Below are 27,761 nucleotides of genomic sequence, written 5' to 3' on the forward strand. Positions count from 1 at the left end.
TACGCGTCACATGACATAACTTTCATTTTCGAGGAGGACCGTGCACGTCGTAAAGTAAATGAGTGATTTACAAGTTATTTGAGTTCTTTGAGGGTTTGTACCTGGAAAACGGATTGATGTAATTCTTGTACGACCATGTGGATAGAATCCATCCAAATATTTATCTGAGTGGTATGTTGCATTAATAAACACCCGGGCAACGCCGGGTAGTAGACTATTTTATGTAAAAAGCGGATTGTTATTGTGCATAAATATTTCCGATATAGTCTATCAGATGTAATTCAGTTTAACGTGAGTAAAGATTATAGTTGATAATGCATATATTTTCCCCTTTTGTGCTGACTGAAAATGTACTCATAACTTGTATCATTGATAACGATTATTAACGTTGATGAGGTGTTTTGGCAAAAATATGTTTTACTGGTGTTTTGCAAACCTTGCTTTACGCGCATTTATTTATTCCTTAACGCGTTAGAAACTAGTGTCAGTGTACTACAAAAACATCAACTGGACTGCTCTTACATTTTTTAGGTCGCCCGTGCAACGCCGGGCACGCAGCTAGTAATAATAATAATTTGAGTTTTGATAGATTGAATTCAAATTATGTTTTTCGCAATCGCGAGTGTGTGTGTGTGTGTGTGTGTGTAGGCGTGTGTGTTTTGTCTTTGTGCAGGCATGAGTGTGTGGGTATTTGTGTGTGTGCATATGAGTGGGTATGTGTATAGGTGTGTGCGTGTGTGTTTGTGTGTATGTATGTGTGTGTATGCGTGCGTGTGTTGGATATAGACGCAACCTGGAGACGATTCTCGCTAAAGGAGCTGCATCGGGAGGGGCCGGTCGACGGTGGTGCTGCAGAGGAAGGCGGGAGAAAGATAAAAAGACATCATGCAACAGCCAAATGAAAACAATAAGCAATGTGATTGCTCAAAAAAAAAAAACTCTGCGGAACTAATTCGAGCTAATTGACTACAACAAAAAAATAAAGGAAGAAAAAAAGGAAAAAGCAGCAAAAATATAAACAGAGGGAGAAAGAAAGGGGAAAACCTTATCGAAGAAGCACAACTTCAAACTTATAAATGAACTTTTGAAAATAAATAAATAAACAAATAAATAAACTTCATTCCATAAATGCTGAAATACTGTAACACTAGCTTCAATAAAACTCCTTCGTAATTGTATCCCTTGGAGTTCATGGTACTTCAAAACAATTAAAAGTACAACTCATGCATTTTAACTGCTCTTAACGTTAAGTATAAATCAGTTCACAAATATCGGCTTTTTCTGAAGAGAATGAAAAACAAGAACAATGGGGAAAAAATAATAGGCGAATGGAATTTCTTTTCCCTCCAAATTGTTTCAGCGAAACGTGTGAAACTCAGAGTATCGGAATTTTTTGTTTGCCTGTAGTACATACTTCATTTTGGAAAAGGTTTCTCGGGGTTTTACCGATCTTCGAATTTTATTTTGAACGGTTGATTTTTAATATATCATTCGAAAAGGGTAAAAGAATATTCGACTTAAAACAGTACATAAGAACGCAAGGATGCCAATTCCCCCTCCCCCCTCCCATTTTTTTTTCTCAATCCTTTTTCCTTTTTTTATTTCTTAGCTTTCTTTTTCATTTTATTTATTTTTAAAAATATTTTTAATTATATATTTATAATTATTATTATTATTATTTTATTAGAAAAGTTCTGTGCTACGCCAATAACACACACACATGCAAATTAAATAAATAAATGAAATAAAATATACACAGAATAAAATAAGATAAAATGAAATAAATAATTTAAATTAAAAATAAATCAATTAAAAGAATTTAAATAAATAAATTAAAAAATCCCCCAAAAATTTTGATGGCGCCAACTTGCGCCATAATACCCCCCCCCCCCCCCCCCCCCCCGTGAGCAGCTCTCTAAGAGCATAATACAGGGTGTCCAAAAAGTCCTTGATATATTTTAATAATTCATAAAAAAAGCAAGAAATTGCTGTATTAATATATGCTTTGCACCATAATACTTCACAAGTTCAAGAGGTTTTTTTTATGCATCGTAAAAAAGGGGAGAAAAAGAAAAATTAAAATGTGTAATTAAAAGTAATTTACATTGACGGCTGTATCGTCATAGAAAAGAAACCACATTCTTACTGTGACGATGCAGCAATTACAGTCGAGCCCGCTCATTAGAATACCGGTTAAAAGAATACCTCACGTAAGGGGGTCCGGGACACGTTTTGAAAAAATATTTTTAAACAATTTAGAGTTTGAAATTTTTTGCACTGATTCTCTATCTATTTAATAAGCATAATCATACCATAAATATCAAAAAAGATTTTTTTTTCTTTAAATTTGATTAATTAAAAATGGGGTTGCTTTAAATCACTAAATCTCAAAATATTCTTGTTCAATTTTCAAATTTTTTTCAATCAAATTATGCACAAATATCCAAGTTTTAATTTTTGTTCCGCGATTTTAGAAATATTAATTCAATATAAAATATAAAAAATATTTGAAGAAAAATTTCGAAAATTTCAAAGATACATTTTTCAAAAAAAATTATATTTTTTGCAGTAATGTTTTTTTTTTTTTTTTTCAAATTCTCCGAATAAAAATTAAAGTAAACTGATTGAAAAAATATGCTCCAAATTTCATTACTTTATCTTTATCAGTTCTTGACTTATAGGAGTTTGAATGCTAAAAATCGGGAAGAATTGCATCAGGGAGAAAAATGCGATTAAACTTTTAAAGTTAAATACAATATTAGTTAAATGCATGCAACAAAAGTAATTATATCTTTCAATCTAATTAAGGTAGAAACAAGATCCAAACGTCCTTTTAAGCAGAAAAAGACGGAAAAGTTTTTTAAATAATAAAAAAACAAAATTGCGAAATTTGACGATTTTTGTCTCCCGGACCCCCTTAACGTAATTCTTTTTCAATGTTCGAAATCGATGGTGTCTATTTTTTTAATCCTTGTTTAATGGAATATTCCGAATTTTTGAACGATTTTTCCTGAAAAATTATCTATTCCATTAAACTGGTTGGACTGTACTTATAACTATAATTTATATTTATTTTTTTCCCTTTTTTTTACTATTTCATTCTTTTTTTTTAACACTTATGAAGTATTATGGCTCAAACCGCATATTAATACGACAATTTGCTGTTTTTCTATGAATTTTTCAAGTGTGTCAAGGACTTACCGCACACATTGAAGGTGATGAACAGCGGAAGAACTTTAGGGTCGCTGGTAGCACAAGAACGCAACAAAGGATGAGGGTATATAAAGGTGAAAAAATAAACGTTTAGAGTGAACTGACAATTAGCGTGGTTAATCTTCCAGAACTTGTGTCAAAAGAAGTAACCTGAGAAATCGCGCGTGAGAATTTTTCTCACAACACCTACTATTTTCCTCACTTCTACAACTATAATATGTAGTTGATTTATTCGCTTTATTTAGTCCATAAAGGTACGTAACTTAGAGCAGGAATTAGTAAATGGAGGGAGCCAGTCCAACCATTGGCTCAGCAAAAGCTGAGTCAAAGACCACAAGTCACATGACTCAAAAAGGACAAATGGTTGACACGTTTTGCGTAAATCTAGCGAAAGAAACCTGATTTCTTCAAATGCTTTGTATTAAAATCTATCACGTGACATGGGGTTTTTGCTTCACAAATGAAAGTGGTCCCTCCCTCCAATTTATCTCCTCTCAGTGGTACTTACCAGGTTTAATATTTTACAGAACAGAATAACAGTAAGTTTTCAATAAACCATCAGAGCGCTTGAAAAACACTCATCTTCAAAAAAAAAAGCTTTATCTGAGGTCGTATGGTGAGAAAAGGACTCACACTTTGGCTACTCCCAGTAGACCCCCCCCCCCCACGACACCCTGACATAGACTAATAAAATCACTGGCGGGCTCAGCCCCCTGCTCGTCTTACTCGTCAACTCCCGTTCACCACCTGCAATGGCTCAATGTCGACTGCAGTGGGTGAGTCTTGAAGATTTTAATATTTTTACTTCAGGGCATAGTGGATGTTCTGTTCCTTTGACATAGAGGGGTGACACATAGCGGAATGGCTTTTCATGGATGTTTCGCATCTAACGCCATCTAGAATTGACCTGGTAGGCAATCACAGTCCAGAGAAGATAGGGTTACAGACACAAATACAGACAAACACACAGACAGACGCGCATAGTATAGATTGCGCAACACCTGGAGCAGTGGCGGTGCTAGACGTCGGCGACTGCCGACGGCCTCGCGCGGATAGGGCCTCGCAAAATTCTCAGAAGTAAACCCTCAGAATTTTTAAGAAATTTCCATGTTTTCAACTGAAGCTCTTATTAAATACAACAGACACAAAAGTAATCAAAATAGTGCGTGCAGGGGAGACTGCACAGAGCCAGCCTTAGCAAATGCGGGCAAGGGCGCCCATATAGGAAGGGCAAGGGGGGCTCAAGCCCCCCCCCCCCCCCTTAGATATGAGAACTTCCTTACTCTTAGTGCTTTTTTCTTTGCAAAAATGTATAAAAATTTCTTTTCCAGGCATTAATGAATAAGTTATTAAAAATGTCAAATTTTAATATCTCTAATCTATACTGAAATCGGTTTCCATGGGGAATATATTTTGCTAAACCATGGGGAAAATTTTTGAGCCCCCCCCCCCTTAACATTTTGCATATGGACGCCCTTGAATGCGGGGCCCAATTCTGTCGGGGCCTGAATTAAAAATATTCAATAGCTACAGCTTATTGATCAGCCAACTCTATTCCTCTCACCCCCCGTCCTATTTCTTTTCTTTTTCTATTGTTTCCTACGTTCACTTTAAAAATAAGAAAATATTCAAAATGCTGCTCTTCCGAACTCCCTCCACCCCCCCCCCCCTCCATACACACACACGCACACACACACACACACACCGAAAGCATTATGGAGCATCTGAAATTTCGTTTCCAAGTCTTTCATTTCGCGATATTTCCCGCTTAAGCCCCCAAATACTCAACAACATCGAAAATCGCTTAAAATTGCGTTTTTGTAGCTTGAATTTCAAAAATTACCGAGCCTAATATTGCAAAATATGGCCTTACAATCGCATTTTGAAGGCTTGAATTTCAGAAAATATTCGGGCAAGGGTCCCCATACCGCCTTTCTTTTATATCATAAGCAATTGAGTTTTTAAACTACACTAACAAAAAGTTTAAGTGGAATGGTCAGCCAACTCTAAATATAAAATATTGCTAAAGTTTTTAGGACCATAATTTTCAAAATTTTTCGAAGGAAGAGCTCCCTTCCTTGTCTAAAATTTTGTTTTTGAAACTTCAATTTCAAGAATTTGCAAAGGATTAATTTTGACCTTTTTTTTACTATTATTTTTAAAAAAAAATTTTAAGAATTGATCTGGGACAGTCTCTGACTCTAAAGTCAATAAATATGGCCTATGATTGCGTTTTTAAGGCTTCAATTTCTAGAAATTTCCACCGAGACCTCTGTACCTCTTTTCCCCTAATATCAGCAAAGAAAGCTTAAAACGGCGTTTTTATACTACAAATTTCAAAAATTTTCCGGGGGAGAACCCTCGGACCCCCCTTTCTATCAGATCATTTTTTCCCTTCAATGTGCCGCCCCCACCCACCACCAACAAAAAACTTCTTTTTGATTGCGTTACTGGTCATAAAAAGTTTTTGTCCTCGCAACTAAATGAATAAGGAACTCAAGTACCAATAGTTAGTATATTCCACGAATTCAATTATTTGTCTGAAAATATTTTATGATTAAAAGGGCCTCGCAAAACTGTGCATCGCCGACGTCTATTTTTGCTCTCGCGCCGCCACTGACCTGGAGAAAGTTACAAGGAGAAGCTAGCGAGAACAGCGCCTTCCCCTATTTCATAGAACTTCAGATATACTTTTGTGATTTCTTGCTGCGAGTTTTGAAGAGGGTTAACTTTGTACACTACTTCATGTCTTTCAGTACATTTGACAGCAAAAAAGAAAAAAATGCAAGAGGCCCGATACTATTCTCATCTATTCTGAGAAATAACAATATCCTCATTCTACTAAGTTGGCAATAGCGTTCAGAACAAATTCTACAAACCAAAAATTCTGAAAGGGCCGTGGTAGCCCGATTGGTAGAGTGTCGGATTCGGGGCCGGAGGTTCCTGAGTTCGAACCTCGATGGTCGAAGACTCAGCGTCGTCATTAAAGGGGACTGGGCGACGTTAAATATGCTAGTGGTCTCAATGTCTTCCAAGTGAAACGATACCTCTGGGGGTGCTAGCACCAGGTAGCTATTAGCTCCTGGACTAGTTCTAAATTCTCATTAACTGTTCGATCCGGTGATGGTGCTGCCATCTATCGGTATATAAAATAATGGAGGCAAGACACTTAGTATGCAGTCCTCAACATAAATTCAGTTGTAGTCAGTTGTGACTCTGAATAGGAATAGGAAAAATTCTGAAATTATTCGGAAGATATTTTTGAGTGCTGTTTTAAAGTTACTGAATGATCTCCCCTCCTACATTGTGATTTTTTGGGCATTGTTATGAATTTTATAAATATTATGATGTTGATATATAAAAATGGGAAGTTTTTTAGTATTTCTGGTTCACAGAAAATCTTTTCTTTTTTTGTTTTCTTTTTTTTTTATTTCGTACTTAATAATAATTTCAACGTTCTAGAAAATGTCGGCAAAGAGAAAACATCCCGAAATCCAGACGGATGTTACGAAAAGGTCCGGTAAGTCCTGGAAAGCTGTCACAGCTGCGATTCAACTCTTTGAGGATGTAAGTATTTAAATCCATTTATGATGACACTTTTGCGATTCTGTTTACAAACGTGTGTTTGAGTATGTGAGCGTGAGTGTGTATGTATGTATGTGTGAATGAAAGTATCAGTATGGGTGTATGGAAGTGTATGAATGCCTATCCTCCGTCTATAATCAACTACTTAACTTGCTGAGCAAGAAAGTTAAAATATTAGCTTCTGTGTATGACAATAAGTAACCATGCGTATAAAATACTTCCTGTGATTTAAGGGTAAGAGGGTTTAACTCATTGTATGACTTCAAAATGAAACGAGCTGATGTGTGCATCACAATATTTCCTTTTACTCGAATTTAATTTCATTTCCCCATTATTGCAATGTTAATAAGATTCAATAGTTTACTCTCTAAATACCACTAACAGTGAACAAATTGAAACCAGATTTAAAAATTAAAAAAAAATATGAAAAATTAATTTGAATTTTGGCATCTGGAATTCAAATTATGTTTTTCGCAATCACGAGTGTGTGTGTGTGTAGGCGCGTGTGTTTGTGTCTGTGTGCAGACATGAGTGTGTGTGTATGTGTGTGTATGTATGTGTGTAGGTGTGTGTGTAGGTGTGTGTGTGTGTGTATGTGCAATTGTGTATGTATGTGCGTGTGTGTAGGTAATGGACGCAACCTGGAGACGATTTTCGCTAGAGGAGCAGCTTCGTGAGGCCGTGTCGACGGCGGTGCTGCAGAGGGAGGTGGGGGGGAAATAAAGTGATAGGAATTCAAAACAGTCAAACGAGAACAATAAACAATGTGATTGCTCAAAAAAAAAAAAAGAAATCCGCCAAATTTGTCGCCAAGTTGGCGACAAAACTTGGCGACCAAAAGAATGGCGATCTATCGTCAAGTGTCCGCCAAATTATAACAGCATTTGAGTTTACATCAAAATTAACATTGATTTTCCCCCAAAAAGGTGCAAAAGTCCCCTTTAGAAACACCCGATTGCAACCAAAACGGAAGGTGCACAGCTAGACTTCACTACGAGTCTACGTACCATATTTCAACTTTCTAGGACATACCGTTCTTGAGTTATGCGACATACATCCGCACATACGCACATACGTACATACAGACGTCACGAGAAAACTCGTTGTAATTAACTCGGGAATCGTCAAAATGGATATTTCACGGTCTATACCTTCTTAGGGACTTATTCACGTGGGATCGAGTCGAAAGAAAAACTCTACATTCATTCGGAGGCGAGTAAAACAGAAATTAAGGTCGATTTTTTAGTGAAAATTTTTTCACGAATACAATACTTCTTTTTCTGTAAAAGGAAGTAAAAAACATCTTTCATCTTGAATTATCTTTTTCGTTTGATCGTGCTTAAAAAGGCACCTAAAAAATGAGAGGGAGAATTCCTTGTAGTCCCGAAACATATGTCTGAATTTTTTTTTTTCTGTTTGTGCGTTATAAACGTTGTTTTGATGTTTTTAATTATTTACGACTGTTTTGCGTAATTACCTTTTACTATTGTAGTAGTAAATACATCTTTCTACAAAGAGACGTTGATCCTTCAAATGTAATATTTTTCTTCGCAGGGAAGATATGGAAAATCTTTACCCCGATTGTTCAAATACGAAGACTGCGAAGTTAGAGCCATGCTTTTGCTGGCATATATGTATTTCAATGGAATTGGTGTTATCGAAAATTTAGTGAGTTTTCCATTTCTGTTTCTGCCTCAGTTGTAGTTTTATCCCTGTAAAGATAGCTCCGTAGTAGTCTGTAGTTTTATTTCTGATCTTATGAAGCAATGATTGTAGACTGTAGCATAGGTTACATACAACCTCTGACAATAAAGGGCGGTGAATGGTCCTGTAGCATAACGTAGGTGAAATATTTACGAAATTTACCCTACTATCCTTCGAAGTAGTCCCATGCCACAAATATGCACCACAGAGATATGCTATACATGTATTGCAAACTTTGCAAAAAGTCTGGATTTGGGATTGTGTTTAAAGGCCTCGTCATGTTTGTTGGATGTGAGGAGTATATCGTCAAACCTCTTTCCTTTCAATAAGTAGTTCAATAATAGTGGTAATAGGAAGAAGTCTAGAGGATTGAGATCTGGCTACTATAGTAGGTATTCAATTACCACCACTCTCTTTTTTGCAATGAACTGTTTAGAAAGATTTTAGACTGATCTTAAAATGATTTGTTCGTGCACTTTCCTGTTCACAGTTTAGCACCAACGCACTAAACAAGAACTTCATCTTACGCCGAACATAAACGGTGCTCAGCTGAACAATCCTTGGAGCAGAAGATCAATACTTGCTGCTACGCAGGTGCAACTTTTCGTTTTGCCAGTATTCTGCCAGTTTAGCCGTTCTGACTTCATTCGATGAACTTTATTGTTTGAGGTTGTAAATTAATAACAGAATCTCTGAAAGAAACTATGCAACGAAGTGATTTGTGCTTCGCAAGGGTAGTGGAAAGTAGGATAATGACGCTGACTTAAGGGAGAATATGAAAATCTAGTCAAATTGACACACAAAAAAAAGTTTTTTGTATGAGCTATAACTCCAAAGCATTATGAATAGTTTGCAATTAACTAATGTGCATAAAAGTTTCGGAACTTTGTTTTTTATCTTTCGCTTAGTAACAGCTTTGATGAAGATGATATGGTAATTACCCTCAAAATTTGGGTAGAACACTTAAGTACGACAGAAGTTACATACATAGGGTAGGTAGGGGTAAAAGTCCGAAATTCAAGAATTGTTTTCAAAATTTTAGAGAATTGTTTATAACTTTTTCAACAATCTTACGTAAATATTATACATTAGGGTATTGACTAAATGCTGTGTGAAACCCAGATTAATTGAAGCATTATTAACAGAGATGTCGCAGCTTTTACTAACCCTTCCTTTGCGAACTTTTACCCCACAGGATGCGGTATAAGTTCACCTGACAAGGAAAATAATGATGATTGATAAAATTCAAACGAAAAATAATGAAAATTTATTATCTCTTAAAATGTGTTATCATTGACTAATGAAAATAAGGGTAATAAGGTTATTAATATTTCGTCATGAAAGTCTCAATCACAAAAAACTAAATAAACACTAAAACAATCTAATAAATACACAATAAACAATAATTTAATTATAATATTTTTTCTTTAAAAAACCTACTGCTCATAGTTGTGGCAGACTTAACTTGGCAGCGCCCCGTAAGGCTAGGATTAGGATCTGCGTAAGCTTCACAATGCTGCCAGGTTAGCTTTGCTCCAACTAAGGTAAAATACCAGTAGTGGCCACTTCAAGTTTACTTTTGTACTTTGAGGAGAGAAATGAACAATAATTATGGGATTTTTTGTTGGTAATTAATTTAACTATCATATTGAATCAATTTTATCCATCAGCTATTTGAATTTAAGGTAAGAAAAATTAAATCATTCGGATGGGAGAACGTCAGATGGTACCTACTGAAATTTTCAGACTTTGGAGTAGCCACTGCTGGATCAAATTTGAGCTTTCAGAAAAAAAAATGGTAAAAAGCTGTAATAGACAAGCAAGTTTCTCAGGTCATCCCAATAAAACTAATGGTGTTTTAAAAAGTTAGAATCTTTGAAAAAAAATTCCGAAATCGATCAAGTTGATTTGTTAATTCTCCCAGTAAACCCAACCGTTTTTGTGGTTTGTTCATTTGTTATTCCTAGAGAGAGCGTTTACATCGCTACTCATTTTAAATCTTATGTGAAAATAAACTATTTTTTCAAGGAAAAAACAGTATTTTACTTGGTAAAGATTACGAAATTTCAAGGCATACGAGAGGGTGAAGAGGGTCTTCTGGCAGAAGCTTTGTATCGTCTCGGAGAACTTCACTACAAAGGCATTGCTGTAAAGCAGGATGACGTACAAGCTGAAAAGTAAGTTGCATCTTTTTATAGAGTGATGTAAGTATCATTTAAATGTATTTTAGTGTAAAAACGCAGCATGAAGAACGCTTGAAAGCAACCTGTATGCATTTGATAGCTAAAGATTGTTAAGTTGTTAACTGTTGTAAAATTAATAGTTGATTGCAAAACGTTTGCAAGCACACAAAAATTTTTGAAACCATTTAAAAATTCGGTACAATTTGCTTCCGTATAGCGAGGCCATTGATTATCTTGCTGCACCTTATGCTAGTTTCGTAGTGCTACATAGAATACAGCTGTAGTGTCCGATTGGGCTAACAAGAAAATGTTCGTTCTGGAAAGCAAATGCTACAGAGGTGTTGGGGTGTTCGCTATCTCAATGGTTTTAACAGCTGCTTAAATCAGTGTGTGCCTTTTTTTTTTTAGTGGACTAGCATAAAGTTTTGATTTTAGAATAAATGCTTTAATAAATTGCCTTAAATTCAATGCGTTTGTATGAAAAAAAATGTATAACCATTAAGAGCAGGAAAAAATACATCTTGTCTACATGCGGCCCAACAGGCCCGAGTAGCTTCACCCAAATCAGATGTGTGCTAATCAAATCGTAGCAGTCACTCAAATAAGAAACTAGATGTGATACACATCGAGCAGTATTATGTGACTACTTTAGGTTGTTACGACAAATTTTTCAGTAAGCTATTATATAAAAATTGTAAAGATGTTTTGAAATGCTCAGTACTTACGTCTGATGCTGCCAAATGTATTTAGTAATTCATCAAAGTATCGCATCCTGGCAACAGAAGTGACACATCCGCCATCTTGGGGCAAAACGCCGCTTTCTTCCTATGTCTGCTTTGATGAAGTAGCGTGTTATGCTTCTTGATTGTATTTTTCTTGATTGTAAATTAACATGGAGTTAATAAGAAATCACAATCTGGAAACAAAACTCGCTTCTTTTTTATAGCTAACATAGAAAGAAAGCGACATTTTGCCCCAAGATGACGGAAGTATTGCTACTACAATTGAGGGGAAAAAAAACAGCTTTTTTGAGAGATAATCACGGTTTTACGCGAAGATACTTTTAACTGTTTTATTTTTAAACACTGCAATATGTTCGAAATATTTATAACGTTATGTTTTATGTTATGTTTATGTTAATTGCAAAAACATTGAAATTCGAAAATTTTAATTTTAAAGTATGAAATTTTAAAAATTTGTCACAATAGATTACATCGTTTGCACGCCACCACGCATCAGTAATGCAAACTTGCTTTGTGCGATTTTTGTGGCAAGAAAGAGCGTTTAATGTATATTTTAAATCAAAAGAAAGAACCCTTTTTTTTTTTTCAATTTTTTGAGTTGTTTCACTTTTGTTCTCAGGGTGCGATATGATTTAAGCAACTGTCAGTATGATATTGCGAATGCCTCAGATTTGTTTTTATTTAAAACTGAATTTACAGAATCGTTTACTAAATTTTTGAAGAAACTTTCAAATGAACCCTTAACAGGTGAAGCGATATTTTTGCAACGTAACTGGTGAGGTGGGATACAGGTAACTCCTATGTTGTATTTCTTGTATAATCCACAAAAGTTAACAAATTAAAACAGCAAATCCTGCAATGATTTTTGTGTTCTTTACTTATATACAGTGGCTCCCAAAAGTGTTCGTACATCTACGACTTTCAATGAAATAAGCTCTTATCCATTGGTTAGAATTAATATTTCGGAACACATATTTTATTATAAGATCTATGATCTATTTTTAACAAAACTACATGAAAAATTTTAATAAAATATTAAAACTTAATTTTTTAAAAATCAAAAACCAAAAAGTGCTGGAAATTTTATCTTACAAAAGTCTTTGTACACTTTGAAAAAATGTCGAAAAATTAGTAAATAATCTAACTTTTTACTAAATTATTATTTAGTAGAATATCATGCAGTAACAACAACAGCTTTTAAACGTCTAGGATTAGATTTCATTGTTTTTTCTTTATTTTCTTTGAGTAATTTCTGAGTAAGTATTCAGCCGCACTACGAGTCTTACTGTTTCTAGTTTGCTTTTCGTTTCAATGGTGTATTTTCGTAATCTGGCCACCAGATTTCTCCAAATATGTTCCATTAAGTTTAAATCTAGCGATTGAGGAGATATTTCTAAGCTTAAGGACAAATTTTGAGGCGCCAAACGCGAGCGTGTGCTTCTTATCGTTATCTTGATAAAAAACAAAGTTGTTTCCGATTACCAAATTTTGGGCTAATAGTCTAAAATTGTTTTTAAAAATATTTAAATGAACAGCATAATTCATTATTTCACCAAAAAATTCCAAATTTCCAAGTTCTGATGCTGAGATGCACCCTCACACAAAAACACCTTCACCGTCCTGATTAACTGATCCAACTAAGTTCTTAAGATTAAATTCCTCATTTTTTTCTTCCATTTACAATTATACAACAATTTAACCCAAAATGTTAAATTTATTGTCATCTATTATTTAGAAGTTGTTCCAAAACGTTTTGAGCTTATTTATCATTGATTTTACGACGGAAAGCGTAAGCTTACTGTTTTTCACACGAACAAGAAAATTTCTGCGGGTAGAGGTCCCATTTAATCCAGCTAATCAGAAACCTTAGCGAACAATTTTAGGTAAAAATTAAATGTAAAATGTTTCATTCAATTCTGCAGAAACTTTTTCAGTTCTGAAATGTGTATTTTTCATGTTTTCTTTAACTGTAAACCTCCGATCACGCTTTGTTGACTTTGCCAGTTGAGCTTTTCATGCCTTGTTTTCGATCCGATTCTTGTCTTAAAAGCATTTTTTCAACCACTTCACTATAGAATGGTATAAATTAACTAATTCAGAGACATTTCAAACCAATTTACGGCTTCTGTGAAGGAAAAAAATCTAATTTTGAATCGTGTTTGTTGTTTTCTACGTATATCTGCCATTTTAAAATAATAAAAAGAATATTAGGGAATAAATACACAAACAATTAAAGGCAAATGACTTTATAGTATCCTTACAATGCAAAAATAATAAAAGAAACCACATATGATAATTTTAATTATGAATTTATTCGAAAATATTTCAGTGTACGATGACTTTTGTGGCGTATCTTTTCTCTGTCCCTTCGTTTTTTGACAAATTTCAAATATAAAATCTGGCAATATTTTCAAAAAAACTACAGGGTTTTATTCAGAATGGCATAGGAATAGTGTGAAAAAAAATTGGACTTCATATTCGAATTCAGTTTTGCGTTATTTTGGTTTTCCTACAAAATTTCAAGGTGTACGAACACTTTTGGGAGCCACTGTACGCACATATTCATTATTTTTCTACTTAATTTAATTCGACGAAACTTTTAACCCTCATAGAATATGAGTATTTAACTAAAAGCTTTTCTGAAAGTACATAGCGTCACATACCGACATTTAGTGAACTTGTTATTGGTAAAAACAATAAATCTTGGCGTCAATATTTACATTAAATCTGTAGAATTTAAGCTATTTCATTACAACATCCGAAATGAGTTCCACATTAAATTCGTAGAATTAAAGCTATTTTATTACAACATCCGAAATGAGTTCCACATTAAATCCGTAGAATTTAAGCTATTTCACTACAACATCCGAAATGAGTTCCACATTAATTCCGTAGAATTAAAGCTATTTTATTACAACATCCGAAATGAGTTCCACATTAAATCCGCAGAATTTAAGCTATTTCATTACAACATCCGAAATGAGTTCCACATTAAACCCATAGAATTTAAGCTATTTCATTACAACGTCCGAAATGAGTTCCACATTAAATCCGTAGAATTTAAGCTATTTCATTACAACATCCGAAATGAGTTACACATTAAATCCATAGAATTTAAGCTATTTCATTACAACATCCGAAATGAGTTCCACATGAGCGTTATTTTATCCCCATTTTACCAAGAGATTTGCTACATTTCTAATGTGTTTTTCTGTAGGAAGTTTTAAGTTGTTCATTCTTAAGTTGTTAAGCATTTATTTTTCTTTGGCATTTAAATTGCAACTCAGGATCCTTTGCTGATCTTTCGTGCAACGATTTGGCGAAAGAAAAAAAAAGTCAAAAACTGCACTTATTCATTCTTTTTCTACATGAGACTTAATTTAATTCGACAAGTCTTTTAACCCCATAGAATGTGAGGATTTAACTAAAAGCTTTTTTGAAAGTATATACATAACGTCACACACCAACATTTAGTGCACTTTTTACTGGTCAAAACAACACATCTTGACGGCAATATTTGCAATAAATCTTTAGAATCTAAGCTATTTCATTGCAACATTCGGAATGGCTCCACATGAGAGTTATCTTATCTCTATTTTGCCAAGAGATTGGCTATATTTCTATTGTTTTTTTTTTAATTGGAAGAAGATATAAAGGCAGAATTTTATGAATAGGAAATCGAACAGGAAATGCTTCCGCTTACTTGCGCTTCGCCTGCTGTAGTTCGTCGAAACCCCTCCGAATTATTTCGTATGACACGAAAAAAAAAAAAGATTTTGATAAAGAACTTTTGAAATGGGGGAAAATATAGGTAAGGTAATGAACTTAGATTTCAGAGATAATACCCGTCTCTGATAGCTTTGGCTTTGTGTTAAAGCTTTGAAATTGTAACAAAAATATATTTAGATTTTTAAAACTACTTTTTGAATATGAAAATGAATTGAAATTTGAAATATTTTCTAAAATAGTGTTCGAGGCAATGAAAATATCAAAGGAACATTAAACAAAACATTAAAGGAAAACGATATAAAAAGGGTACTATAATTCTTTACATAATTTTATTTCTTTTATCTCATTGTTCAGTTAAAGATAACAATTTTATTACATGTTCGAACACATAAAAAAATTAAAAAAATGAATAAAGATTACAATTCATTAGGAACACTTAACAATATCAATATAATAGTACCAGAAAAATGTAGGCTGTTAGAAACAATTTTCAAAAGGATGCTTAACTGTCATTAAGCTATTGTTTGCATTACATCTCATTAAAACTAGTGACCATAATTCATTCAATTTCAAATCTAGATGTTGAAAAATGTATTTACTTTGCATTTTCTTAAAACATGTTCACATTACAGTGAATTATGTTAACGTGGTGGAACGTTGTCACACTGTACCCCCAAAGCAGTATTTTAAAAAACAAGGCTAAAAACGAAACAAATTTTATTCCTAGAAAAAAAATAACATAATATAATTGAAAAACTTTTGGCTTTAAGATAATGCATTGATATTCAACATTGAACAATAATTTACAACTGAAATTCCAAAATTAAAACTTACCTGATTTAACACTGCACTGATAGTAGAAATAAAAATAACTGCTATTTCCTTAAAAAATGAACTGTCGAAGTGGCCAGTTTCCACGGTGATGTTATACAATTTATTTAAATTGGGGATTTTTTTCCGATTTGTAAGAATTTGCATAGAAGGAAAATATCATTTTTCCCTCTATGCCCCCTGTCCCACAGCATTCCAGTCTCCCCTATGCGTATTAGATCGGAATTCTGCATCTTTCAATCACTCATTAGCAAAAATAATATTCAACCCAAGTTTGAGTAAAACTTGACTCCAAATCTGTGATTTGAACATTTTTTTTTTAATTTAAAAGATTAGAAAGTAAGGTAATGCACCTGTAGTGGCCACAGTTAAGCATATTTTGTGTCTTTTTTAAACTGTGGGTCTACAATATTAATTCCAATTTTTTAGCTCAATGAGCGCATTATAGCCCAACTATTCCTAAATAGTCCAATTTTCTAAAAATGCCAGAATTTCAATTTTTTCGATATTTTATCCATTTTTTCCCAAACTTCAAATTTGATCCAATAGTGGCCACTCCAAAATCTGAGATTTTCAGTAGTGACCACATGCATGAGTCAGTAGTGGCCATCTGACATCCTTTCCTTAGAATTTACATTACTCAATTTAAATTCAAATAACTGATGGATAAAATTGATTCAATATGATAGCTACATATGAACTTTGGTAAGTATGAACTGAATAATTATTACCACTACGAAATCATCTTCTTTTTATTTTATATTTTATATTATATTATATTATCTTTACTAATAATAAAGCTGAAAGTCTCTCTGTCCGGAGGATGTCTGGATGTCTGTAGGATGTCTGTCACGCGCATAGCGCCTAAACCGTTCGACCGATTTTCATGAAATTTGGCACAAAGTTAATAAGTAGCATGGGGGTGTGCACCTCGAAGCGATTTTTCGAAAATTCGATGTATTTCTTTTTCTATTCCAATTTTAAGAAAAAAAATATCATAAGATGGACGAGTAAATTACGAAATTATTATAACGGGGAACCGTAACATGGGCACAAGCCAATTGGCGAGATACGAAATTATCATAACGTGGAACCGTAAGATGGGTACAAGCCAACTGGCGAGAAAATTCACCATACATTATTTGTAAATATACAGGCGAACCAAAAGATCTTTTAATTTTTCTATTACGGACAAAGCCGTGCGGGTATCACTAGTACTAATAATAAAGCTGAAAGTCTCTCTGTCTAGAGGATGTCTGTGACGCGCATAGCGTCCAGACCGTTCGGCCGATTTTCATGAAATTTGGCACAAAGTTAGTTTGTAGCATGGAAGTGTGCACCTTGAAGCGATTTTTCGAAAATTCGATTTTGTTCTTTTTCTATTCCAATTTTAAGAACATTTTCCCTAGCAAAATTATCATAAAATGGACGAGCAAATTACCAAGTTATCATAACGTGGAACCATAACATGGACAAGCCAATTGGCGAGAAAGTCACCATACATTATTTGTAAATACATAGGCGAACCAAAAGACCTTTTAATTTTTCTACTACGGGCAAAGCCGTGCGGGGGGTACGACTAGTTCATAAGAAAATAGTAAGTACACAATGCAATGTAATTCTAGGACAATTTGTTTCCTACAATTTACCAAGGTATGTCAATGGATATAGGAAATTGGCAGCATAAGTTTTCAATACTACTAAAGGCAGGGTGTCCATGCACTTAGAAAGTCATAGATTTTGGCTATGATCGAAAATGATCATGGTAAATCATGATTTTCGGCAAAAGTGCTCAAAAATCATGGAAATCGGCAATTGGTCATGGATTTTGAGTTCAAGAACATGCGTATTTATCGAATTCTACACAATAGCTTAAACTTACGCATCTTGGCCATCTTTTACGCTACTACGTTTTAATTCCAATTTTTCTCACATTTCTAAATCCGATTGCATCCGCTTCTTTAATATTCGCTCATTTTTCTTTTCCTTGTGATTTTACCTTTTGGACATTTATAATTATGTATTTAGCATTTTTTTTAACCCTCCTTATGTGTCTTATTGTGTAGTTGAGGAATTTAGACTTCTAATACTGCCGATCGCATTCGATGCAAAAATTTTAAGTCATCCGTGTTGATTCAAGAGACTCATAAAAAATATCATTATTTCTCAGGATGATTTTAGAAAATAAAATTGGTCTGAAGAATTAATTACGGACGTTTTGTACATCGATAAAATGCAGAAATCAGGGAATTTTCTAAGGTAAAATTTTTAAAAGGTCCGTAAATGTTACATATTTCACAAATTCGGAAATTTTACAACATTTGTAACATATCATAAAACTTTGGCGGTAAATATCTGGTATTATATCTGGTAAATTATTTTATAAGTACTTTAATTTAATATTTTCTTTTTTGTCTGATTATTTATGCTATTTATTGAAAACATAATTTTAGTAACTACTAAATTATTGCTAGTCATAGATAATTTAGAAAACTACTAATAGTACCATGCTCCTATTTTTTATTCGGTAAGCTTTGAAGTTTTATCCGGTAAACTGATAACTTCCCCCTTCCCAAAAATTTGACTTTTGGTGTCCCTGACTATAAGCAGTCATAAATAAATATGAATCAATAGATTATAAATTGCAAAACACATGCTGACATGATTTACAGACTTCCAAGAGAAAAAAATGTTCCATAAACAAGTGTTATAACTGGGAATTTTATATATCACGGCTTTTACTAATTTTACTGTGTGTGACTTACTTCTAATAAGTGTTTTACCTTAAGAAAATCTGTATTTTCAAGAAATGATTGCTTAAATCTAAGAAATTGAAAATTATCTGCTTTGCTTAGAAAAGGCATTACTTCGATCAAGCATTATGCTCTTCCCCCCTCATTTTTTTACCTGCTCAGCTGGCAGATTGCAATCTCTCTCTCGGTTCTAGTAGAATTTTTCTCCTCTATATGTACTAGCACCCCAAATTCTTGTTTTTTTTTTTTTTTTTTTTTTTTACCAACAAGCTATTTAATAATCCCCCCCCCCTGATATGCAACCCTCGGCCAGAGCGTATGGGTCTAGGGAATGGCCTGTTGAGTAATCCGGGCCTGTCCATAGAAGGGGTAAACGCACTTCAGTCGCCACAGTGAAACACAATTTTGTGGCTTTTTTAAACTGTGGGCCTACAATATCAATTACCATATTTGAAACTCAATGAGCATATTATAGCCCTTTTCTTCCTTAATCGTCTTATTTTTTATAATGCCAGAATGTCAATTTGTTCAATTTTTTTAAAACTCAAATTTGATTCATCACTGGCCATTGTACAATGTATATGAGTCAGTAGTGGCCATATTGCTGTTTAGAAGTGGCCACCGGGTGACCACTACTAGATCACACAATACTATCACGTCAGAAATGAGGCAGGTTTTTATGTAAAGAGATTACAACCTATTAAAAGGAAAATTGAGTTGATTTATGAAAAACCTTCCTGATTCAGTAGTGGCCCCTCGGTGGCCACTTTTGAATTTCCCAACTTTTTTGGTACCAGCAGTGGCCAGGTAAACTGTCAGCCACAAAAGCAACTATTTAAAGTTGAAAACGTTCCAAACATGATCTTTCACATTTCATAACATGGTTACAGCTCTAAAAATATTATTTTTGAGCATTGTTCTATTCATAATACGACACAATAGTTATATACCTCGTTACGGAGAAGCGTTAGAAGACAGCTGTAACAAGAAGTTCTGTCTAGAACTAGGCAAGCCTACTTTCCCGTATACCCATACTACTTTCTAGTACCTGATCAGTATTCTCAAATAGCTAAAATCGCAATTTTTTTTCAAACATATTTTTAAAATACTTTAAGCTGATTTCTAGGAATAAAATATTCCTCACTCATCTAAAAAAATTAAATGCGTAAAAAAAAAATAGCAGCAACTTTTAAACAAAGCAGCTAATACACTTTTTTCCATTAAAAAAATCTTTAACAGCTTTCAAAACGAAAAAATAATAATTAAAATTAATAAGCTCATTAAAATAAATACATCATATCAAAAAAAAAAAAAAAAGTTTCTTTTTCCCCTGTTGCCAAAAACAATTTTTTAAATGAATTAATGCACTTACCAAAATAAATAAAAACAATAAAATGTGAACTTAAAGAAATAATTTTCATTGTCAAATAAAAAAAAATCGTCTGCGCATATCTTTATGCAGAAACATAAATGACTTCGAGTTTATTCGCCGAAAACTGAATACCTAAATTAAAACTTTAGCGTAAAAATAAAAACAAGTCAAATCAACAATAATTATTTCACAGTCAAAACCATAGTAAAGGAGTCGGAGTCGAATATCTAAGAATCGGAGTCAGTCATTTGTCCTCCGTGTATAAATTTTTGCCAAAGCTACGAAGTCAGAGTCGAAGTCGGGGAGTCGGAGTCCGATTAATTGTCGGGCATAGGAGTCGGAGTCAAGTGCCCCTAAATTCTCGGAGTCTAAGTCTGTAGTTTGGCGTCAAGAGCTATTCTAACAAAATTTGTTTAAAAAAATCCGCCTTCAAGTACGGAATCTACATTGACTTTCAGTTTCCCCGTAGGCGCTAATGTTAAGGGATTTGAACTGTTCAAAATTGAACGGAAAATTGTTCAAATCAAAAAGCTATTTTATATACAAGTTTTTCATCAAAAGCTTTTTCCTACAAAGTTTGTTTGAAGCAAATTCGCCTCACAGTGCGGAATTGCCTTGAATTTCCCCGTAGGCGCTAATGTTAAGTTTTTTTGAACTGTTCAAAATTGAACAAAAAATAGTTCAAATCAAAAAGTGAAATATGAGAATGAGGTGTCCTCGCCGAGATCTTTCGAACAAAAAAAAAGTTTGTTCGAATCGGACTATTCATTCAAAAGTTATTGGGGGGGGGGGGGGGGGGGGACAGACAGACAGACAGACAGACAGACCGACAGACATTTTTCCCCATCTCAATACCCTACTTTCCAATTTTTAATTTTTCAATATTTATTTACTTATTTTATTTAGTTCTGACTTTTTTTTGTTTTTTGCGATATTTTTAAGATGCATTAAGCCTTTTTTCATGCTTTTTTCTTCTTTTCTGACTTTTACTGGGAAAGTAGGCTAAAAACATCGACAATCCAGGCGACCGTATTAAATAGTTGATAACAATTTTCCATGATGCTCTACCTACTCCTCCTTGAACTGCCCACTACATATAGCCTGAGGTCTACCTCCTGCAAGTTCGAATCCACTGGGACCCCTAGAATCCTTATTTTTAAAATATAAACCTTAAAGTGGCTACTACTGAAGCAGTGGCCACTACTGGTGCATTTACCTTAATTCGTAAAGCATTGTTGAAATATCTTGTTTCAGTTTACCAAAATAGCAAAGGCAAAATTTCTATTTACGGAAACATTGATATCATTTGAAATTCGAATGTTGAAATTTTGTTTGTGTAGTGATGTTCACTGCAAAATTTGAAGAAACTGACTGCGTTAAGTAAGACTAAAAGTATCAATTTGTACAAATTATAAAAAATGTTGCCAAAACTGAGTAAAAATGGTATTTACAGGTGCTGGTTCCGTGGGGCATCTTTGCAAAAAGATCCGGCAACTGATCGCCATTTTCACGCCTCTGTCCAATGCCAGACAGCCCTTGGTATGTTCTATTCAAATTCGGAGAAAGATGATGTCAAGAAGGCATTCTACTGGCACAAGAAAGCTACTGAATCTGGGAGCATCATTTCAGAAGGTGAAGGTAGTTCAAAACAGGGATTTGAAGACGGAGTCTTTATCAAAAAGATAGGAATCGTTTAAATTCTATTGCCGAATGTAATAAGTGTCACTACTACCGTTGTCTACATCTGCCTGAAATAATACCAAAGCAAATTAAAGTAGCAAAACTTTACGCGGGAGTAGTGACTGCAATACCGAATTAAAAACACAATTCCGGAACTCACATATTTTTTTTCGTTATATCGAAATACTGATATCATTACCAGTATTAGAAAATTTGCCAGGAAATAACAAAAACGTACTTGTTTCAAAATTTCAAATATTTCAAAATTTTACCATTAACAAACCATGGCCCCACTGAATGCGCTGGCGCTTACCAGGCCTTGACAATTTTTGACTTTCTTGTGTTAAACCGTGGCAACTATTTCTGCACTTGAACATGGCCACACTAGATGGAAAAACTTCAAAACTTCATATTTGCCCATTCTGACCGCAAGGAGGCGCCACAAGCCACGGTTGCATCCACCACTCAACGACAAGTTTCAAAGCTTGTTTATTTTAATTAATAAATGGAACATGTAACAAACATCAATATTTCGCAAGATGCTCAGAAATATACCGTAAAAACCAATTCGAATCGAATTAGTAAAGTTATTTAGCTGATTATTTAATGCGTAAATGGTGGATCTAAAGTTGGTTAGGCAATTTCTTTTAATTTAATTTTACATGTTCATTTATAGCTTGTGTATCATTTGATGGATTATTTTACGCTTAATGGAGAAACATAATTATTCAGAGGATTATTTTTTATTTTAATGGACTTTTAGATCTTGTTTCTAGGGCTTATCGCTTCGCTTACAAGTCTTTGAAAAAGACAAAATAGTTTATGGTATCGCCAAATAAATACTTCATATGTAACTTGAAATAGTCCCCGACAATAAATAAAATTGAAACTAATCGCCAGATTAAAAAATGCTCCGCTACGTACCTATCACGGAAAATTACCCCCCCCCCCCCACACTTTTTTTATTTTAAGAAATGCTAGATATTTATAGCTGCTCCTAATGCTATACTATTAGAACAAGATTACAAAAATTTGTAAGCAGATCTTAGATTCCTGCGGATACTTGACGGTCTACTGTGTGTGTGTATTTTATTTTTCCAACAGAAAATTCATATCCTAATTTTCGCCAAACTTGGCGATCAAATTTCCTGCAAAGTTTCTAGTTCAAAGCCCCTTTCTCATTCATGCTTAAAGTGTAGAAAATAGTTTTTTATGACGAATTCAATGTTTACAGGATTTTACATCGGTAAATATTTTAATTTTCTTTAAAGTACAGTAAATTTGCGATACTTCGAAGTCCGATAAATCGAATATTACTATAACTCGAAATTTTTATCAAGTCTTGACAACTTAGTCTTTAATTCCATTCTAATTATTCTGAATAACTCGAAGTTAACTTCTTTCAACTCGAAGTTTTTTCCAAGATTACTCGAAATTATTTCGAAAGAACGAAAAAAAGAAAAACAAAAAGAAAAAAAAGAAGTGACTATGGGAGAATAATTATTTTACCTTCACTTGCAATCCGAATTTGAAACGAATGAAGATGTGCACATTTCCTGAAGTAGAATCAGCTCTATTCAAGCGGTTCCAGCATGCTTTTGATTTTTTTCTATCACTACATTTGATTAAACTGTGCATATTGTGCTAAAAAACTTAAGTTCAGTAATTTTGTCTGTTATATGTACATATTAATTAAAGTATTCGATGGTTTTTAATATTAAAATATCAAAAACCAAAACTATCGTTAAGTCAAACTTTCGATAAGTCGAAGTTTTCCGTCGGTCTTTTTACATTCGAGCTATCGCAAATCGAATGTATGTTTAAAAATATCTTAAAAATGGCAAGTAAAAATAATCATATCATTGTTTTGCTTTTGCAACGACAAAATAAATTTTGTACGGAACTCTCCCCTGCTAGGATTTTACAAAATATCAACAGTGTTGATATTTTGTAAAATAATCTGTTCCCCATTTTTAAAAAAAAATTAGTTTCACAAATTCATGTGTAGATATTTGAGGAGTTTCTTTCCCTATTGCATGTATTTGTTAAATGTTAAAAATAAATTTTAAAAAATAATAATAATTTGAATTTTGGCTGCTTGATGAGTTCGAATTAAGTTATTCACGATCATGAATTGCGATAGGATCCTACTCGTTGGGTTTCTTGTTTCTACAAATGGAATGAAATGGAAATGACCAAGAAATTTGCACCCGTCATAATATGACTGTTGATTTTTTAGAATAGGTAATACGAGGCCGTAAGAAAGATAAATATTTTATGGCCGAATCTGACCTTTATCATAAAAATTATTTACTGCGTGAACACTTTATAACAATTGAAAAATATATTGAAGTAATAGCACCTGGGATGCTATAGGTAAGGTGGGAGCCTGGGGGTGGGGATAGAACCTGAGCTAAAGTGAACGCTCTCCGGTCTGTGCGCCTTCCGATGTGTGTGTGCACACCCAAACCTGTTTTTATGCACACCCAAACCTGTTTTTGTGCGGACTTTTTTTTTGTGTAGTTTATAAAAATTATTTATAAAACGAGCGAAAATTATTTATCAAACGAGTGCTTGGTAGTATCATCAAGGGTGGACAGGGGCATCCGATGGGAAATCACTGTGACTTTCCAAAAATTTCATAATTCGGGAAATTTTTCGGTAGTCGGCAAAATTATCATCGCTTGGTTTATTTTGATTTCGTTTAAATATAATATTTTGGGTATTTTCTACGTGAGACTTTTTTTATGCAGTCCCTATCCACCGCATAAAAAAATATTTTTTAACTCAGTTGCGAAAACTTTTTAAAGCTACTGGTGAAGTTTCAAGCATTTTTTTTACACGATTTTTTTATGCGGTCCCTTTTCACCGCATAAAAAGAGGATTGGGTGTATATATATACATTTTTTTAATGCTCAAAGCGTGTGAAGCAACAGGGTCGTTTCCGAAATTTTAAGGGTTTTTTTTTTTTTTTTGAAAGAACATTTTTAAAATCATAGGATCTGATCATTTTTTAAAATAACTTGACTAAGTTTAATATTTAAAAAAAAAATGCGTTAATCGGTGCGCTTTCATTGTTTACGCTTCTGCCGATGACATCACAAATGAAGAAATGCCATTCACTGATGCCACTCACAGAGCACAATATTCAATTAGTTTCTTTACTCACTAGTGTTGGCAACTATATGATTGATAGTAAGCGTAGAGTGCAATATGTAATTCGCTTCTTGATCATCATAACGTAGAAACGCGGTAGACAGATGCGCCAAAGTACATCATTTGTGACGTCATAAAGACCACGCCTTATTTTCAAAATCGGACATTTAAAAAAAATTAATTAAAAACTAAACTTCGGGAAAATGAAAGTTTTTTCTAGCTCCATGTTATTTTTATTTATTTTTTGACTATGCTATGAATTTCCTTTTGTAAGAAAAAAAATCTGCACTTTTTCGAAATAGCTTTTGTGCACTAAGCGTTTGTGCATCTCTATGCGTATTGTGCACTAATATACTACTAAAATCTACACTAAAGTTATTATAATATGAGATGTGCTAAAAATGGAAGGGGAAATAGATAAATGACATTATTTTGGTGTCCGTACAATATTGGTGCGAGAACCACGGACCCGTCGTGGAACCATGTATTAGTCACACTCTGATTTTAAATGTTTTTAAAATTATGTTAATGGTTCATTTTCTAAAATTGCAATCATATTTTTAACTTTTCTATTGTTCTTCTTCATTTGAAAGAGAATATTCCTAACCAGGCCTGTCAAGTGGGGATATCACGGTGGGGAGGAGGCAATTATGACACCCCTAAATTTTACAAACATACTAAAATTAGGCGTTTTGCTCGTATTTTGTTGTTTTTTCCCCTACACAAAACCTTTGACCCCCCCCCCCCCCCACCCGCGAATTTTTAAATGTCGGGCCTGTTCGTACGTTTTTAATTAGATTCTATTCGTTGTAAAATATACACTACATTACGAGCGAAAAGAATGGCAATTGTTAACGTAAATTCCTATACCCCCCCCCTCTAATCCCCATCGGGGTCAAAAGGGGCAATGAATGACCCTCTCAAGTTTTGAAAAATGAATGTATTTACAGATTGCGGAGCGTGTTTTTTTTTTTTTTCGATGTAATTTATTGAGCAGAAAAAATTCGCATGTAAATGAGCATGTAAAATTAGAAATGAGGGCTGCCTGCCATATATCATCAATCTTAGAACTGTTGTATCCAAAAAGGAAACCCCAGGGGATTTTCAATAAAAAATTTGAAAATTATTTGCAAAGCTTTCAAAAAAAAAAAAAAAAGTTTGAAAAAATATATTAAGAATTACGCATTAATATTTAAAAAAAATCATATGTTTTCTGTGTTTAGTTAAAAAATTTTATTACACGTAATTTTTGATATGATATTAAAATAACAATAAGAAATGCTCTTCACCTTTGTAATACAATGTTTATTCAGCACTTTTTCTCTTCATTCCTTCTTTTGAAATTAAAATTTTCGTCAAATGACGTACGCCCGATAATAAGTCGAGAAATCACGTATTCACAGATGCCAAAGCGCCAACGCTCACAATCACGCCAAATGGAAACAAAAAAGGGGTAGCCAGTGGCGCCCTCTTTGTTGCCATGAGTTTCAGCGATTGCCACGGCCGTTAAGTATTCAGTGGGGCCATGAACAAACATATAATAAAATAACAAAGGCTGAATCAAATATCTTCATATGAATAATAGCCAATGATCGAATAATCCACTTGCACTGCTTGAAACTCGTGCCACGGCATGATAATTTGATAATATGTTTTGGTAATGTTTAGCATGCAGGGAAAGGTTTTATAAAATGACAAGGCCGAAATCGATCCGGTAACTTAACTGTTTTACTGGTAAGACTGTGTCATTTCAGGGATATGAAAAAAAAAGAAAAAGCGGTCAACTATGAACGCTATCTACTGGAGCTTAGGGTTAATCCACTGGTGTTAGGGTTTAAATTTCAACAATCAAAATGTCACCAAATAGGCAATGACTTCGTTCGAATGTAGAAGCAATTTTTACCCGTCATTACTTGACGGGCGACTTTCTAGTTAATAATAAGAGTAGTACTTTAATACATTGGTACAGTATGTATATGCACCTTCCTTTAAATGAAAGCCATTGCTTGTTGAAGATGTTTGATAGGGAATATCACGTAGGGGCAGTTCTCAAAAGGTGGGAGCAAACACAGACCTCAACTTTGAAGCTTCAGCACCAAATAACTTTCATTTTAATTAACTCAAAAATTTTTGAGTTAAATTATAATACTGTATAGAGACAAGAATTGACATAAATTATGGAAAAAATGCTCTTTAAATGCCCTTAAAAAAATATTTTCTTTGCTAAAAGGCGCAATTTTGGACATACCAAAACGTTAACTGAGCAAATGTACCATTAAAGAAAAATTTTTTAAAATTATTTCCATACGTTTCAAAAAAAATTTAAAGGTATGAATCTTACACTGAATAATTTTTTGTTAATATTTTACTCAAATAACAAAAGTAAAGACAGATTATTCACTTTGTAAACGATTTTAGAAAATAGTAAGTTTGAAATTTGATGCATGTCCAAAATTTACGATCTTTACAATGCTATTTTTTGAGAACTAAGTATATGATGTTTTCATTTTAAAGGTGTTTATCGAGCCTCAGAATCAATTTTTAATTGTTTAAAAGTGTTTTCATAAGCTTTTATGCAGTATCTTAGAAGAAAAATAATTTTTTTTAAACGTACATGTGAGATGTCCAAATGGCGTTACGATCTTGACGCCGATAAATTCTGTCCATTTATTCAAAATTTTTGATGATCTACTGTCTTCTAACCTCAATAAAAAAGGTTATTATAATGTTATCTTCTTTAATCCATTGGTATTTTGCATAATTAATATGTTACACATTGAACAATACATAAATTACAGTAGAAACATGGCTG

At 33.6% G+C, this 27,761-nt stretch overlaps 1 protein-coding gene across 1 annotated transcript; it reads left to right on the forward strand.

Annotated features, from left to right (window-relative positions):
- The first annotated feature begins 3,495 nt into the window (after positions 1 to 3,495).
- Positions 3,496 to 21,810, forward strand: LOC129226800 (LRP2-binding protein-like). Its single transcript, XM_054861427.1, has 4 exons — positions 3,496 to 3,576; positions 8,353 to 8,466; positions 10,531 to 10,679; positions 21,567 to 21,810. The coding sequence occupies exons 1-4, from the start codon at positions 3,496 to 3,498 to the stop codon at positions 21,808 to 21,810; spliced, it is 588 nt and encodes a 195-aa protein (XP_054717402.1).
- The last annotated feature ends 5,951 nt before the right edge of the window (positions 21,811 to 27,761 follow it).

Source organism: Uloborus diversus, chromosome 7 (genome assembly GCF_026930045.1).
Source record: "Uloborus diversus isolate 005 chromosome 7, Udiv.v.3.1, whole genome shotgun sequence".
Taxonomy (NCBI): domain Eukaryota; kingdom Metazoa; phylum Arthropoda; class Arachnida; order Araneae; family Uloboridae; genus Uloborus; species Uloborus diversus.

Excerpts from the sequence above, each read along its gene's own strand:
- LOC129226800 (XM_054861427.1), top strand. The coding sequence starts at position 3,496 with ATGGAGGGAGCCAGTCCAACCATTGGCTCAGCAAAAGCTGAGTCAAAG. Across the intron at positions 3,577-8,352 it reads TGACTCAAAAAGGACAAATG|GGAAGATATGGAAAATCTTT; the intron begins GTTGACACGTTT and ends TTTTCTTCGCAG. Across the intron at positions 10,680-21,566 it reads GATGACGTACAAGCTGAAAA|GTGCTGGTTCCGTGGGGCAT; the intron begins GTAAGTTGCATC and ends TGGTATTTACAG.